This window comes from Pararge aegeria, chromosome 2, assembly GCF_905163445.1.
Source record: "Pararge aegeria chromosome 2, ilParAegt1.1, whole genome shotgun sequence".
NCBI classification, from domain to species: Eukaryota; Metazoa; Arthropoda; class Insecta; order Lepidoptera; family Nymphalidae; genus Pararge; species Pararge aegeria.
Window position 1 is genome coordinate 8,559,609 of NC_053181.1, and position 14,188 is coordinate 8,573,796.

The 14,188-nt window shown below is 34.8% G+C and overlaps 1 protein-coding gene across 5 annotated transcripts in view; it reads left to right on the forward strand.

Annotated features, from left to right (window-relative positions):
* Nucleotides 1-14,188, forward strand: part of LOC120627832 (phosphatidate phosphatase LPIN3) — a 49,348-nt gene that overhangs the window by 5,665 nt on the left and 29,495 nt on the right. For 3 of the 5 annotated variants that reach the window (XR_005658945.1, XM_039895938.1, XM_039895908.1), the window contains exons 1-2: nt 313-467; nt 7,399-7,736. Coding sequence is in view for 4 of the 5 variants with exons in the window: in XM_039895938.1 (XP_039751872.1) it covers nt 7,557-7,736 (180 nt within the window). In the remaining variant the exon portion in view is untranslated. Of the gene's footprint in view, nt 1-312; nt 468-7,398; nt 7,737-14,188 lie in introns of those variants that run through there. The other 2 variants (XM_039895918.1, XM_039895925.1) reach the window with 2 other exon arrangements.

Below are 14,188 nucleotides of genomic sequence, written 5' to 3' on the forward strand. Positions count from 1 at the left end.
AAAATGTATTTGTAAGGTATCGAAGAATTGGCATAGCTGAAGAAGCTGGTTCGGGTTATACCGTAATAAATTCATGCCCTTGTTTTTCACTTTCGTGTATCAGTAGAAGATACTTTCGCAACAAAACGGTTCGACATCACGCCACAACACGCCATCAACACGTTTGCATCGTACGCTCGACTCACTAGGTTTCCTTAAATCGTACGCGTTGCGTTTGTATGTGTGTATTTGATTGTACTGTTGTAACGTCACAGAGTGATTGCTTGTGAGCTATCGGTTACTGAATACTGGCGCACCCACTGTTGGCTACAAAACAGCAGTGTTCAATTGCTCTTGAGACGTACCGCACGCGTTCGATTAATTTTATTTAGTCTCGTCGTGTTTGAGATCGTGCTTAAAGTTCGCTGCTCAACAATCAAATTCTCGAAGTGTTGAGTGAATTTCTTTCCAGAAATTTTAAATTTAAGGTTAGTCTTATTCCTCTTATTAGTTACTTACACAAATAAATTTTAACTAAATTATATATTCATACAAAAGATTTAAAACATGAATTCTTTTTGTAATTTTTATTATATTAAGATATACCTGCTTCAGTTAGAATAAACATAAATTTGGAAATGCTAAATACTTGAATAATATAATATGAAGGACGATAGTAATAAGTTGTGCTACGATTTAACCTGACAACGTGGTTGTTCTAAGTTTTTAATCCCTCTCTCATAAAAGAGGAGGCTCATACCCAGCAGTAGGATATCAATAGTCTTTGGCTGAACATTTTATATAAACTGAAATACAAGAATGAAAAAGTTAACAACTATATAGTAACATCAACAGTTTTTTCACCCTTTGAAAAATTATATCTAAACAAACTTGATTAACTTTCAACAAAACATTATTCGTCCCATGGGTCTACATCTTAAGGCTTAATTCGGCATTTATGGGATTACATCTTTAATATTATTTATTTACATGTAACATGTTATTTTATGCTGTGGAGTTTACTATGTTGCAAGATTATTTATACCTATTTACTGAATGGAAAAACAGTAAACAACTGTTGAGTCACATTGTTCTATTAAATATTACTATTTACTATCTATATATTCATTTCTTGGATTGTAAGTATTCTGTAGTTCTTTCTAATTTTGAATGTTATATGTAAGTTATATGTTTTGAATGTTAAAAAATATTGAATGTAAATTAAAATATGTATGGCATTGCTTAAAATAAGATATTCCGACACTGGATTTTTTCACTAGCAAGCTAACGAAAATAGGCTCCGAATTTGTACGCAATAACTTAACTTTTACGAGATACGTAGTCGTGAAATGAACAGACATATCTTAAAGCAATGAAACCAAAGACTAAGTTAACAAAGCCAAAAGCTTATATATCCAACTTAGACACAACGTTAGGAATATTGACCGCACATAATATTATGGCTAGCCAATTTCAAAAAATATGTAGATATAATTATTGTAGGTAAGTATAACCCAACAAAAGTTTAATAAAACTTATACTTATGCAAATACAAATATGTAGATATATTTACCTACCTATCTACTTTGAAGTCGTGAACTTTTAGTTAATTTGATTAGCGTACTGTTTTATAATAATAGAAAAAAAAACCAAAGAATCAAAGAATTAAATGTAAGTCTTGTATTAAATTAAAGGTATTCACACCATTTAAATACTATAGGTTTTTATTGTAATGTTTTTTTTCTTTTAAGTTAATTATAGAAAACACCTAACCACAACGTTTCTGTGGTTGTATTATAATCACAGGAATTCAAAGATAAGGTTACACAGAACCGCGCAAACGCTTGTTTGTTACAAGCGTTTGCGCGGTTCTGTTGTAAAATTGGCTGTCTTCCAATAAAATGGGTTTAGGTACTTTAGAAAACTGAACACCATCAAGGACTTTACGTTAGTTATTCTAGTTTTGTTACTGATCTATTTTCTATTCTTCATCATCCTGAAGAACTTATAACAATGTCCCTCTTTTGGAATAAGGCTTACTCCCCAATAGGTATGGGATTTTGACGCTGCTTCAATGCTGGCTTTGCTATACTTAATTATAATATTATCATTGCGATAATAATTGCGTATTGCGTAAACATGCTGTCCGAGGTACGGGGGTGGACTACACCAATTTTATAACTCCGGAACTCTGGGACCTCGTGGTCCGTAGTTGAATTCCTAATGACGATGCTAACTACCTAGTCCAAAGAGTCATTAATAATTGAATGTGTTGTTAATATTTTTATTGGCAAAACCGTAGCGGCCTGTAGTCGGTTCAATTAACCAACAAAAAATAAAGACCTGCTAAAAAGTGAAATCTTAAGCTATTTCTTCTACCTATGTTGATGTCGCAATAAATTTGTTACTATCTTATCTATTACTTACATTTGTTAATCAAAATATTATAACGTAAGTCATTTTATCAGGCATGACATGAGACATCCTCGTGGCGGATGAGGATTTCTCGAAATATTTTGAAGACGATAAAAATTACCTACTATATTACGCATCAACGATTTTACATATCCATTATACATGTATATATATGTATAAACGTCGATATTGCCATCACCTTAAAACATGAAAATGAACCTATCACACATATTTCGTTCGTTAAATAGGCATAGCTTAATAGGGTAATACTACATTTTCCGTAATGCAATATGTAGGCTCATAGAACATATTTTATAAAACTACTACGTGGGAAAAATATACTTGTAATCGATAATAAAAGTATAATAGGTGGGTATTACGTAGTATTTATTCGACAATATAGTTTTTTCCCAAGTCATGGCAATACAATTGGTTATAACAATTGTATTGCCATATTTTTCTACAAAATCAGAATTTAAACAACTCTCCATATATTTCACTTTAAATAGGTATAGCTCAATAGATGCTACTGTATTTTCCGTAATGCAATTTGCAGTCCAATAGAGAATTTATATAACTAACAATTTTCCATCGATCGTGTCTGAGTGGTGACTACATGAGAAAATGAACTTGACAACGAGTAAATTGGATATTCTAAAGGATTAGTCAGTGCAGGTACTTACGTCGTCTGTATCATACACGATTATACTTACGTACCTCTAGCCTTAGTACAAGATTTGTTCGGTCGCAATCGAAGAGTCTTTTTCGCACATCACACTCTATACCGTCAAATTAAAATAAGCCTAATGTCACTGGAGTTAGAGTCGCAAGTCTGGTACATTTGAGTTTTATTTTTCAAACGTTCCGCTAAAAGACCGAGCCGAAGAATTTTACGCAAATCAGAGCTTTAATGAAATACTAAAAAGATTAATTTTACTGTAATGTGCAAGTACTTCGATACTCGAAAACGACTTCTCGATTTCACGCGAGCAAATCTTGCACTAATGGTATTGCTCCAACGAGAAGTCGGGGGCAGAGTCCCCACACGGCCGCCACCGCGATCAGCGCACACGTGCCAATACGGCCATCAATGTCACGGATATGTACCGCGACGTGGATATTGTTGTGAAATTCTAAACGCATTGTGAAGGTATAATGCATGAATTCAGTAATTTTGCAAGCAAACCTTAATACCAAGAAAGAATATTTCTTAAAATTGTTAAACTGAAAAATTGTGTTGTATAAGAGCAATCTACTAAGTTTTAGCCAGCTTCTGCCCGGTGGTAGAGTCACTACAAAAAAGACTGACCTGACGTTTCAAAAGTGCGCATAACTATATACTTGAAATTTCAAAACTGCTTATAGCTATAAAATAATTTTGAATTTTCATATGTCAAAGTATTGCACATAAAACATAAAATTTAAACACACATACAATTTAAAAAAGAAAAATGCGTTATGCTATTTTATCCTACTCCTAAGCGATCTTCACGTCAAGAAAACGAGCTATTGCAACGGGTGCAATAATGTACGAAATATAATAGATATTCCTACTTTACATACTAGTACCTACTTCATAAATAGATAAAACATAAAATAGATTTTAATAGTTCATAGAGAAGTTTAATGATTCAAATCCCTCGTCGGACAGCAGATGTTAAACACTTCAATTGTTAAGGAATTGCCATACGCTACCGAACGATTAGCAGGAACGTGCAATCTGTTATCGCTTTTAGCACGTAAATAAAACTGAACTTTGCTATCAGACAGCTGAATCGCTCTTTTAAGAAGTTTGACAATGATTAACGGTTTAAAGGATTGAAGTATTTCAGTGTGTTGGGGATATCATTATATTATTCTTATACATTTTACTATCGCACCGCAAGACACAGGGCAGGTTTTCATTTCCATTTCATCAATATTTCACGGGCCAACTCCATTTTAATATTTTACCCCATTGCAAAACGCGATTTGTGTTTCATTTTCTCTAACGCATGGCTTAGAACATTATTTTGAGATCCGATTAGTTAATAGATGAGATCTTCAAAACAAGGTTGTCCCATCTTTGTTAACATATATACCAACTTTCCATCAGGTATTTTGTGGTCATGAATACAGGGCTCGCTGTATTTATAATATAAAAATTAAAATTAAATCAATTAAATGCATACCTTTATTTAGAAAGGTTCATACGTTTCGTGTACTTATTTAAACTCTGCAGATTGCGATAGGTTTGGGATAAACGATAAGAAAACCTCTCACTAACTTGAGAAATACGTACAAATACACATTTATATCTATGAGTGTTGCTTAATATCAACCGAATACTGTTGAAGCAATAGGGCATTGATCTACCGGTTGAAGGCAACCTATTAGATAATTTGTTTCCTTTGAAAGCAATTTTGTTTGAAATTTGACAATTATTACAAAACTCTCTCAAAAATTAATATCAAGATCTTAATAGTAACACAAATTACATTATGCAAAAGTACGCATAAAGAACACCTAATGGTAATTATTTCCATATTTTTTATCAAAATTAAGCTTAATTTGCTATACTCCGCGAAAAGCAGGAGAATCTGTGTGGTGTAATTTATAATTTCTTCAATCCTTATACCCCACACCAAACAGATCTTCGGCAATATACCCTCTACGCACGTTTCGCTCCGAAACCGGAGCATCATCACGAGATGTTGACTTTACAATGAATAATTGTTACTTACAATGAGTAATTGTTATTGTTGTGTACTTAACAATTATTCATTGTAAAGTCAACATCTCCTGATGATGCTCCGGTTTCGGAGCGAAACGTGCGTAGAGGGTATATTGCCGAAGATCTGTTTGGTGTGGGGTATAAGGATTGAAGAAATTATAAATTACACCACACAGATTCTCCTGCTTTTCGCGGAGTATAGCAAATTAAGCTTAATTTTGATAATATATCGTGGATTTCCGCAAAGTAACGCCTGCTTCTATCCAATATCCATATTTTTTTCTACCACGATAAATGAGCCAATTCTGAATCTCTTAACTAAATTGAATAGCCAACCAAGTTAAACTAGTACTATCCTTTTCATCGTGCAAAGGACTGCATTACAATTACACATTTGAATGCAGTTTAGTTATAGTAATAGTTTTATAGTATTGTCTATCATGTTTAAAGTTTTTGAAGCCTTTACTCGTAGAAACCAAAGCAATACTTAGGCGAATCGAACGTTAGTTTTTTCGGGTACGGAAAAACCGAAAGTTATTTGATGTTCATCATTAAAAAAAAGTCTAATAAAATAACGATGTGCGTTCAAATATTTTAAGGAATAAGTTTTGGCACTTTTTAAGAGTATCGTAAATTCGTATAGAATACTAGGTATGGCTAGTATCTTGCGTAACATACTAAGTATTATTAATTCTGTATACCAATCTTAAGTCTTCATAGTTTAAGCCTTATTTCAAATACTCATTAAAAACAACGTGATTGCTGTGCTGCTACGTGCCTAGTTTAAAGGCGCTACTTTATTAATGTTTGATTATTTTTCTTTTTGTTTTATTAGAACGTCGACCTGCTAATAATTGATAGCGGAGTTCTGCTGACACACTTAACAGTTCCCGGATATTGTGTCTTTATAAAATGAAACGAGAGATACGGTTGCTATTGTTTGTGATATTGATGTAGCTTGTTATGTACTAATACTAGTAGCTATGCCATCATAGTGTGGTTTAGGTTTTCCCAGTTATCATGATTGTTAGTTACACCATGAGGCATCTTATTATATCTTCTTACAGGGACATAACTAACAAATGTAACGATTACTATCAAATGTAAGTTATAATTACTAAGACCGACCGGCAGCTTATGGTGCTCCCTCATCTTTGATGTCCACGGGACCACAGGGGTAGATGAGGGAGGCTAAGGCCTATTTCCGAATTACCCGTAAATACATTATTTATTAATAGTCAATTATTGGTGCCAATTCAGTTGTATACATATCCCTAAACTAAGCCAAATATGCCCTGTGGTGGTGGCAGATCAGCATATAAATGCCAGCACTACGTTTGGGTGTCGTACAAGGCGACTAAGTGATTATGATAGAGAACGGGCAGATGCGTCCTCTGTGCTTCTACTACTCGTACCATCGACTGCGATCACCGACCCGTCTGCCCAGCAGCGGCGTCCACTGAGTTTCTTACCAGGGTATGCATACAGCTGGAAAATTGCATAAAGCTGCTAAAATTCTCCTGCTATGTATTATATTTGTATAGGACTATACAAATACACATTTTAGGGTAGGCAGTGCTTTTGTGCATGTATGAAGTGCACGCCACTGCTGCACTACATACATGATTGGGTGATTATGGGGAAACCCTCCCCTCGGAAGAGGACTTTATTCCAGCAGTGGACTGTTACAGGCTATTGATGAAAATAAAATAATAGGTAGAAAAGAATATCCCCCTTCTTTCAATCTAGTTTCGACAATTGTGTACAGCTTTGGCATAATTGTGTACATAGCTAACCATATTTTTGCTATTTAATTGCAAATTGCTTTGTTTATCATGTAGATACGATTTATAAACCATTTTGCAGTCATTGTGACCTCCAAGACTAATTAATTTACGTAGTGCAACACGTCAGAAGCGGTAGATAGTTCTATACCTAAATGATAATGGTAATTGCGTATGATTTTTTTTTAAGAAATTTATTTATTGATTACCTGCTTAACTTCGCACCACCTAAAGAGAACCATGTATTGAAAATAATCCCAAATATTATTTTTATGATGTTGATTCTCAAAAGATAAAGCAGAAAAATTTAAAATAAAGTGATAATTTTATACGGTTAATTGTTACTGTTCATTTCTTTTGATTGTAGATTTTTTGGTGGTACGAAGATTACTAGCTCATAAATTTTGGTTGATATTGATGATATGATATGATATTAATACCTATTTTATCATTAGGTAGGTAACATTATATTTTATTTAATACATTTTGTTTTTTTTATTGTTACAGAAACGGACTGACATCAGTATTATCAATATCAAAATGGGGTAGTGAAATATGTGTATAATCAAAAACAAAATAAAATATACATAAAAACTCTAGTATACAAATATTCCGTTGTGATTCAGTGGTGCTTTTGGGGAGTGCAATTAACTAATCCGGCAGTCATGTATTCCATGAACTATATCGGCAAGTTTATCGCGAAGTTCTACAGTGAAATCAATGGTGCTACACTTACCGGTGCTATCGATGTGGTGGTGGTGGAACAGCCCGATGGCAGCTTCACCTGTTCGCCGTTCCACGTGCGCTTCGGAAAGCTGGGTGTGCTGCGTTCCAGGTTTAAAGTGGTGAGTATCATTATTTTGAATGAGTTTAGCCAGTTCGGGGTAAGCGGTACCCTGCGATTAGTCCGCTTACAAGTTACAACTTCTATATGTCTTAAACATGTTTTTCCCATAGAAACTTCCATTCGTTGTTTTACACAATAAGGGTGTAATTTGTAAATCCGTACCCCTCTGTAATTTCCTTCTTATTTAGCCCTCGACAGCGAGACTAATCTATGTGTCTTATCAACCCTCGAACATTCCGACACCGAAGCATCCTTATGAGATTTTGACTGTACAACTCACATTATTGCAAACCTTTTAATATATGTTCGTGTTAATTATATGCTTAGCGTCTATTCGATATAACGTAAAATTGTCAAAATGGACCTAAAGTCGCTGGTTTTAAAGTCGCAAATTCTGTACTCCCGATTTTTATTTTACCATAGTTCCGCCAAAAGCGGTGGACGATGTGACCTTTAAAAATGATGATAGATCAACAGAGACAAAATCTATAGGCCCGGCAGACAGATAGACCTTGAATGTTTACGTATCCAGTATTACATGAAACACAGACTGATGCGACGCGAATGTGCGATTTCACTCAGCGGAGCGGAGTCGTGCGGAAATAGATCAATACTTATAGTCTTCCTCACAGCTTCAGTTGCCTTAATTTAAATAAGCACTGAGTGCCACATCAGAATTACGTTGAGGTTACGTTTCTTTACAAGGTTACGTTTATATTCAAAAGGAAGTAAGAGTAGTGTAAGGAAGAGTTCCTTACCGTGTAAAGAAACGTAACCTTTATAAAAGAGAGCGGCTATATTGCATGGAGCTTGGAGATGAGCTTAAAATTCTTGTTGTTTTACCAAATGAACAGATATTTTTGATAATACTTATTTTAGATAGTGTACAATTAGGAAATAATATGCCCCGATTTCTCCTTCATTTTTGGCAATTTTGGCGTCTCTTTCTGCAAACTATTATAGCTTGTTCAGGGCGAAGACCCGCGCCCCGTAGTGGACCGGTAATGGATGGTTAGTGATGATTTTAAGTCTATAGCATTAGTAGTTCTGGAAATAAGGTGTTTTTACCATTTTGGTTCAGGGTTCTTATGAAAAAATTATCATAACCTTGCTCAATAATAAGCAAGTAAAAATCTAACGTGTAACCGGAATTCAGGTGTCTGAAATTAGCGCGTTCTTACACATACACTCGTCCAAATTCATTCAATCATATTTTATAAATGGGTTATATTTACAAAACATCATTATTTTATTTCGCTAAGTCCCAATAATCTTATAGGTATCGTATAAAACAGATTTTTTCTAATGAATATTAGGAAGAGTACTATTTTCCCCGAGATTCATTCTTGCATAGCTCGGTTTTAACGATTTAATTGTAATGGATAAAGAGACAGTAATAATGATAATTTATGTTATTTTAAAACGATATTGTACAAAAAATGTTTCGTTCCGTAACTAATTCATTTGAATTGCGGATGTTGTATAGCTTGTTAACTTTCCCTAAGTTTCTTGTATTATACGATGCTAGATCTCTGAGGAATTATTTTTGCGGCTAAATCATTCAGTAATGATATACCTTCTTCGCATAAGAGCAGTCGTGTTGAAATCTTTGTGCACTCTTATCGTCGCGCGGGTGAGAATAGTATCATTGACTGATACATTTCCATTTTAAATCAAGAGATTAGTACAGTTTTTGAATACACAACATCGAATTTAAAGCATAATTTATCTAAATTGACAACAGCAAGATAAAGTATTCATGACAGCTAGAGTCAAAGATAACTGATGCAATTGCAACTCTTGTAAGCGTTAACTGGGTTGAATGACCGCCTTCGTTTGATAAAGAATTAAGCCTTCCGATAAGGCTCAGGGGTGGGGGACGTAGGGGTAAGTCCTTATCACCAGCCATACCATTGCTTAAGGCAATATAATTTTTATATTGTTGATGCTCTTTACGCTAATTCTTATTTTTTGGACGTATGTAATTTTATAAATAATACTGCTTTGTGGTATAGCAAAAGCAGGAGACTTGCTAAGGCTACTGCTTTTTAAGATACATATCAAGCGGCGCGGCGTCGAGTAGACCGAAGACGTACAAGAGTAGAATCTGATTGAAGTATGATTAGATAATAATTATTAACACCCAAAGATTCTGCTTCGAAACAAAGATGGTACCAATTTTTCATAAGTAAACACTTATGTTAAATTGGATAATCTGCTAATCTTATTATACATAGACTGTACAAACCATTCGGATAATTAACCATTTTAATTTGAGCCTCGGTACCTTGGCAAAGACACGCTCGATTTCACCGAGATTGTTATTGAACTGCATCATATTCAAAGATTTAGGAATAACAATAGTGCTATACTATTAAGAAACCAAATATTTTGATTCGGTATAAGATAATGTTTATAGCTTAACACGCATTGCGTTAAAGATGACCTTTGTCAACGTCATTATACAATACAATTTATTTGATTAGATATGTCATAATCATAATATTTATTATAAAATATCTTATAACGGCAACGCAATCATGGGACTGGCCTATAGTAAGTATGATGCGCATTCATCGTGTAATAATGAACGGGGGTAATAACATCAACAGCCCACCGCTGGACTAAAGGCTTCTTCTCAACGCCCTTAATCACAACGTTGGGCAGACAGGTTGGTGATCGCAGTAGATTGCAGAAGTTGCACAGAAGACGTGATTGCCCGTTCTTCCTTAGATTCCCTTAGTCGCCTCGGCCCATGTCACGGCACATCGTGTAATATAATCGGGGAATATAATTGTTATCTCTTGCCTATGCTAGCCGTGCTGCCAAATCCGGCTACAGCAATAGGAGAAGTTAACCCTCGTTTACACGTACCTATATATCCTCACGTACGCTCGGAGCGAAGATACAATTTTGTTATTTCTTGAGAAGAACTCTCCTGCCCATGCTAGCCGAATAAACTGTAAGGTGTAGCAGTTATAATAAACCCGAATCTGTCCTACACGACATAGTACACAAACTGCTAAATCGCCTGGCGGCACGTCTTAGTCTCCCACCAGGCAAAATTGTAGGACGCTGGTATAGCCTGAAGAATGACGTAATATACAGTTTATTGTATGTGTTAAGTTATATAAGGACTGAAATTGCTCATAACATTTGTGTGTGATGGAATTTTTATTAAACAATGGAGATTAGTTTCCATTTACATTTTGTCTTTATATTAAACGTCGCGTCGTTGCTAATATTTTATCATGATAAATACGGTAGTTATGTATTTTTAAATTTAACATGTTAGTCCTAATGATTCAAATTGTTTATGCCAATTTGATACAATTTCCATTAGAACCTAGTTTTTTTACCTGTTTCTTCATTATTTCCCCGGCATTGTAATCGGAGACTATTCTATGACGGTACTATTTTTGGTTTTTGTTTGCATTTTACTCTGAATCTATTAGACTAGGTTTGTACTTTGCAGTATAATAGATTAAGTTTTAGCTTCTATAGAATAGGATTAGAGCATTTTACTCTAAATCTATTAGACTAGGTAGGTACTTTGCAGTATAATGGATTAAGTTGTAGCTTCTACAGAACAGGATTAGGGCCTCGTATAGGACTAGGTGTTTTACGAGCACCCTGGCGCAGTGGTAAGCGCTGTGGTCTTATAAATGGAAGGTTCCAGGATCGAACCCGGCGGGGACAAGGCTTCGGCCGTTGCTAGTTAACGCCCCACTGAAAAAGGCGTGCCGCCAAGCTATTTAGCGTTCGGGTACGATGCCGTGTAGAAACCATAGGGTTTAATATTGCTGGCATACCTCTAAAGGTCCTCTTAGGCTGCTACCATCGTAGACTGCATCATCACTAATCATCAAAAAAAGATATTTTACTGTCATGCAATATCAAAGGCGGTACCAGCTAAGGTACCGTTATTATGTCATAAATGTTGTGTGGCGGGCAAAACGCACCAACATTAAACAGCAAAAGGTCGAAAAAGGAATCGATGAAATGTTTCTTCACTGCAATCTCCAACTAAGTTTTACTAAAGCCTAGACTTAAATACATCGAGATTGTATGTGAACAAATTAGAAACAAGGAGAGAATAATTTTATCAATCCTATGTGGTGCTTAGCTGCGTGAGATGTTTGTGATCGGTATAGGCTTGGTTGATTATGATGATGAATAATCAATAACCTTCACAAAAGGTTACTTACTGATCTGGAGGATATAGTTTTTTTTATTCCAGTACAAGTTAGCCTATGAGTGCAAGTTCATCGCTCAGAAATTGATAATAAAGTCTATATGGTAGCGGGCTAACCTGTTAAAGGTATGACCCCGGACCCCAACAGTTTCTACGCGACATACCACAACTTTAAATCGCTTTGTGGCACGACTTTACGGTTTTACTTGTACGTAAAACCGCGGGGAACAACTAGTGCATTAGAAATGTTAGATGCGTATGGCGTTCATCTAAAAAAAGTTATTTAACAATTCTAATTTCAAGTCCCCGTTCCAGTGCTGCGCGTAGATGTTCTAAAATAGCTCCCATCTCAATTTTATTATTCAGTGCTTACATTGACCCATTTCGTTTGATGTTTTATTGGGTGCATGAATACGGAAAACTTGAATTCAATTTTTTGGTCAGAATATTATTTATCCTCACAGACACAGTGCTACTAAGATTTCTATGGTTAAAACACATTAAAAAAAAGGACTGTGTCCAGCAGAAGGACGTGAATAGGCTAATGATGAACGTGTAACTTTTTTAAGTGTGTGTTAAAAGTCGAGCCCCCAAAACGTGTTGTTTAAAATTAACATACACATATTAATGATTTGCATGTTGAAATCTTTTGATTAATTTATTTAAATATATTCCAAGGTAGTTAGTCTGCTAGTATAATATTCCAACGTCATATTTAACAATTTGTATTATAACAGATTACAGAATGATCCTACATTCTGCACCTACATAAAATGACGAAAGTAATAATATTTTTTTTAAATAGTAAAATGTCACTAGATGCTTTTTAATCTCTATTTAATAGACTGCCAAATAAGTTGCAGTTTCTTAAATTCAATGTGTTTTTCTAGTAGGTTTTCTTATATTTTTTCAGATTAGCGTGATTTTTTTTTTTGGGGGTTGTTCCAAAGACACGTATTTGGTAATCCCTACAATCAGTAGATGTCGTTTGATATAATTATGGAGGGAAAGCTCATAAATGAGCCCTATAATGATGCGATCGAATGATGAAGTTTAAAAAAAAAATAGAGTTTAATAACACAAAAATACGAATAACTTACTGACAAAAATATTTAAAGATCACTATGTTTGCTAGTATAGGTTAAATAGCTATAACAGAACCAGGGTATCATAAAACTTACGATATTATGTTATAGATACTATTCCTTATTATACTTATAGCAATTAAATCGAAAAATCGCAATTCCCAAGGATTTATTGCTAAGGAAACAACGATACACGACTGTCGTCATACGATTTCACGAATTATTTCGTAAAGTGTGGTCACGAAATGTTAATGCGTATGTACATGGTACTAGTTATTACCTATGTACTCGTAGTTGTTTGTTAAACTTAGTTAGTGCAATGTTTACTTATGTGTAGAAATGCGATTGGTTAGTTAGTTGAGTGATGCAGTTAATTTAAAAGTTGAACGCAGATTGCCGCAAGAGCCGCGCTCATTGCTTTATATCTATCTGTACAGTACGCATAGAGTTGGCCGGGCTGAAATAAGTAATAAGTCGCTACTGTCTGTGCAGATTTCGTTAGAATTTAATAACACATCCTACTTGCGCAACTTCAGGCTGGCTAAGTCAGATCGTGCGGTCATATAAAGTCTATTTGCTTGGAGACGGTCGCCTTTGGGTCGTGACTCGTGCCGTATCTGCTGGAGAATTTGCCTTTTTGTATCGAAGTGCCGTAAAGGTTTTGTTGTTGACTTTGAAAAAGAAAATGTATTTCGTACTTGGGTGGAGACTGGAGAGTAATTTTGTTTCAACCAAAAGCAACATGTAAACAAATTACTTATTCATGGTAGGATAGGGTAGGTAGCTTATTCTATTGGAGCTGAAAAAGGGCCCTTCGACACTAAAAAAAAACGTAAATCAGAAGAAGTACCTTCCTACGTCGAATAGATGTTATGATAGGTATCGATATTTTAGTATGGCTTCAGAATGTAATGTCGTTGGATCCTTAATAAAAAAGTATATGCACAATGACCGCAACACTTCGCGTGATGAAAAATAGGGTGTATTTCGTTGATCTACCCATTATTTTCTTTAAATTGTCTTTATTATTTATATTCGTATTTACTATATTAACCATAAAAATAATGTAGAAAAAAATGAGTAGTAAATACTCAAATAAAGAGCAAAATTACAAAAAAAAAACTACCATGATGTAAAATGCCAAATTCTCCTGCCATTGTACCGACACTA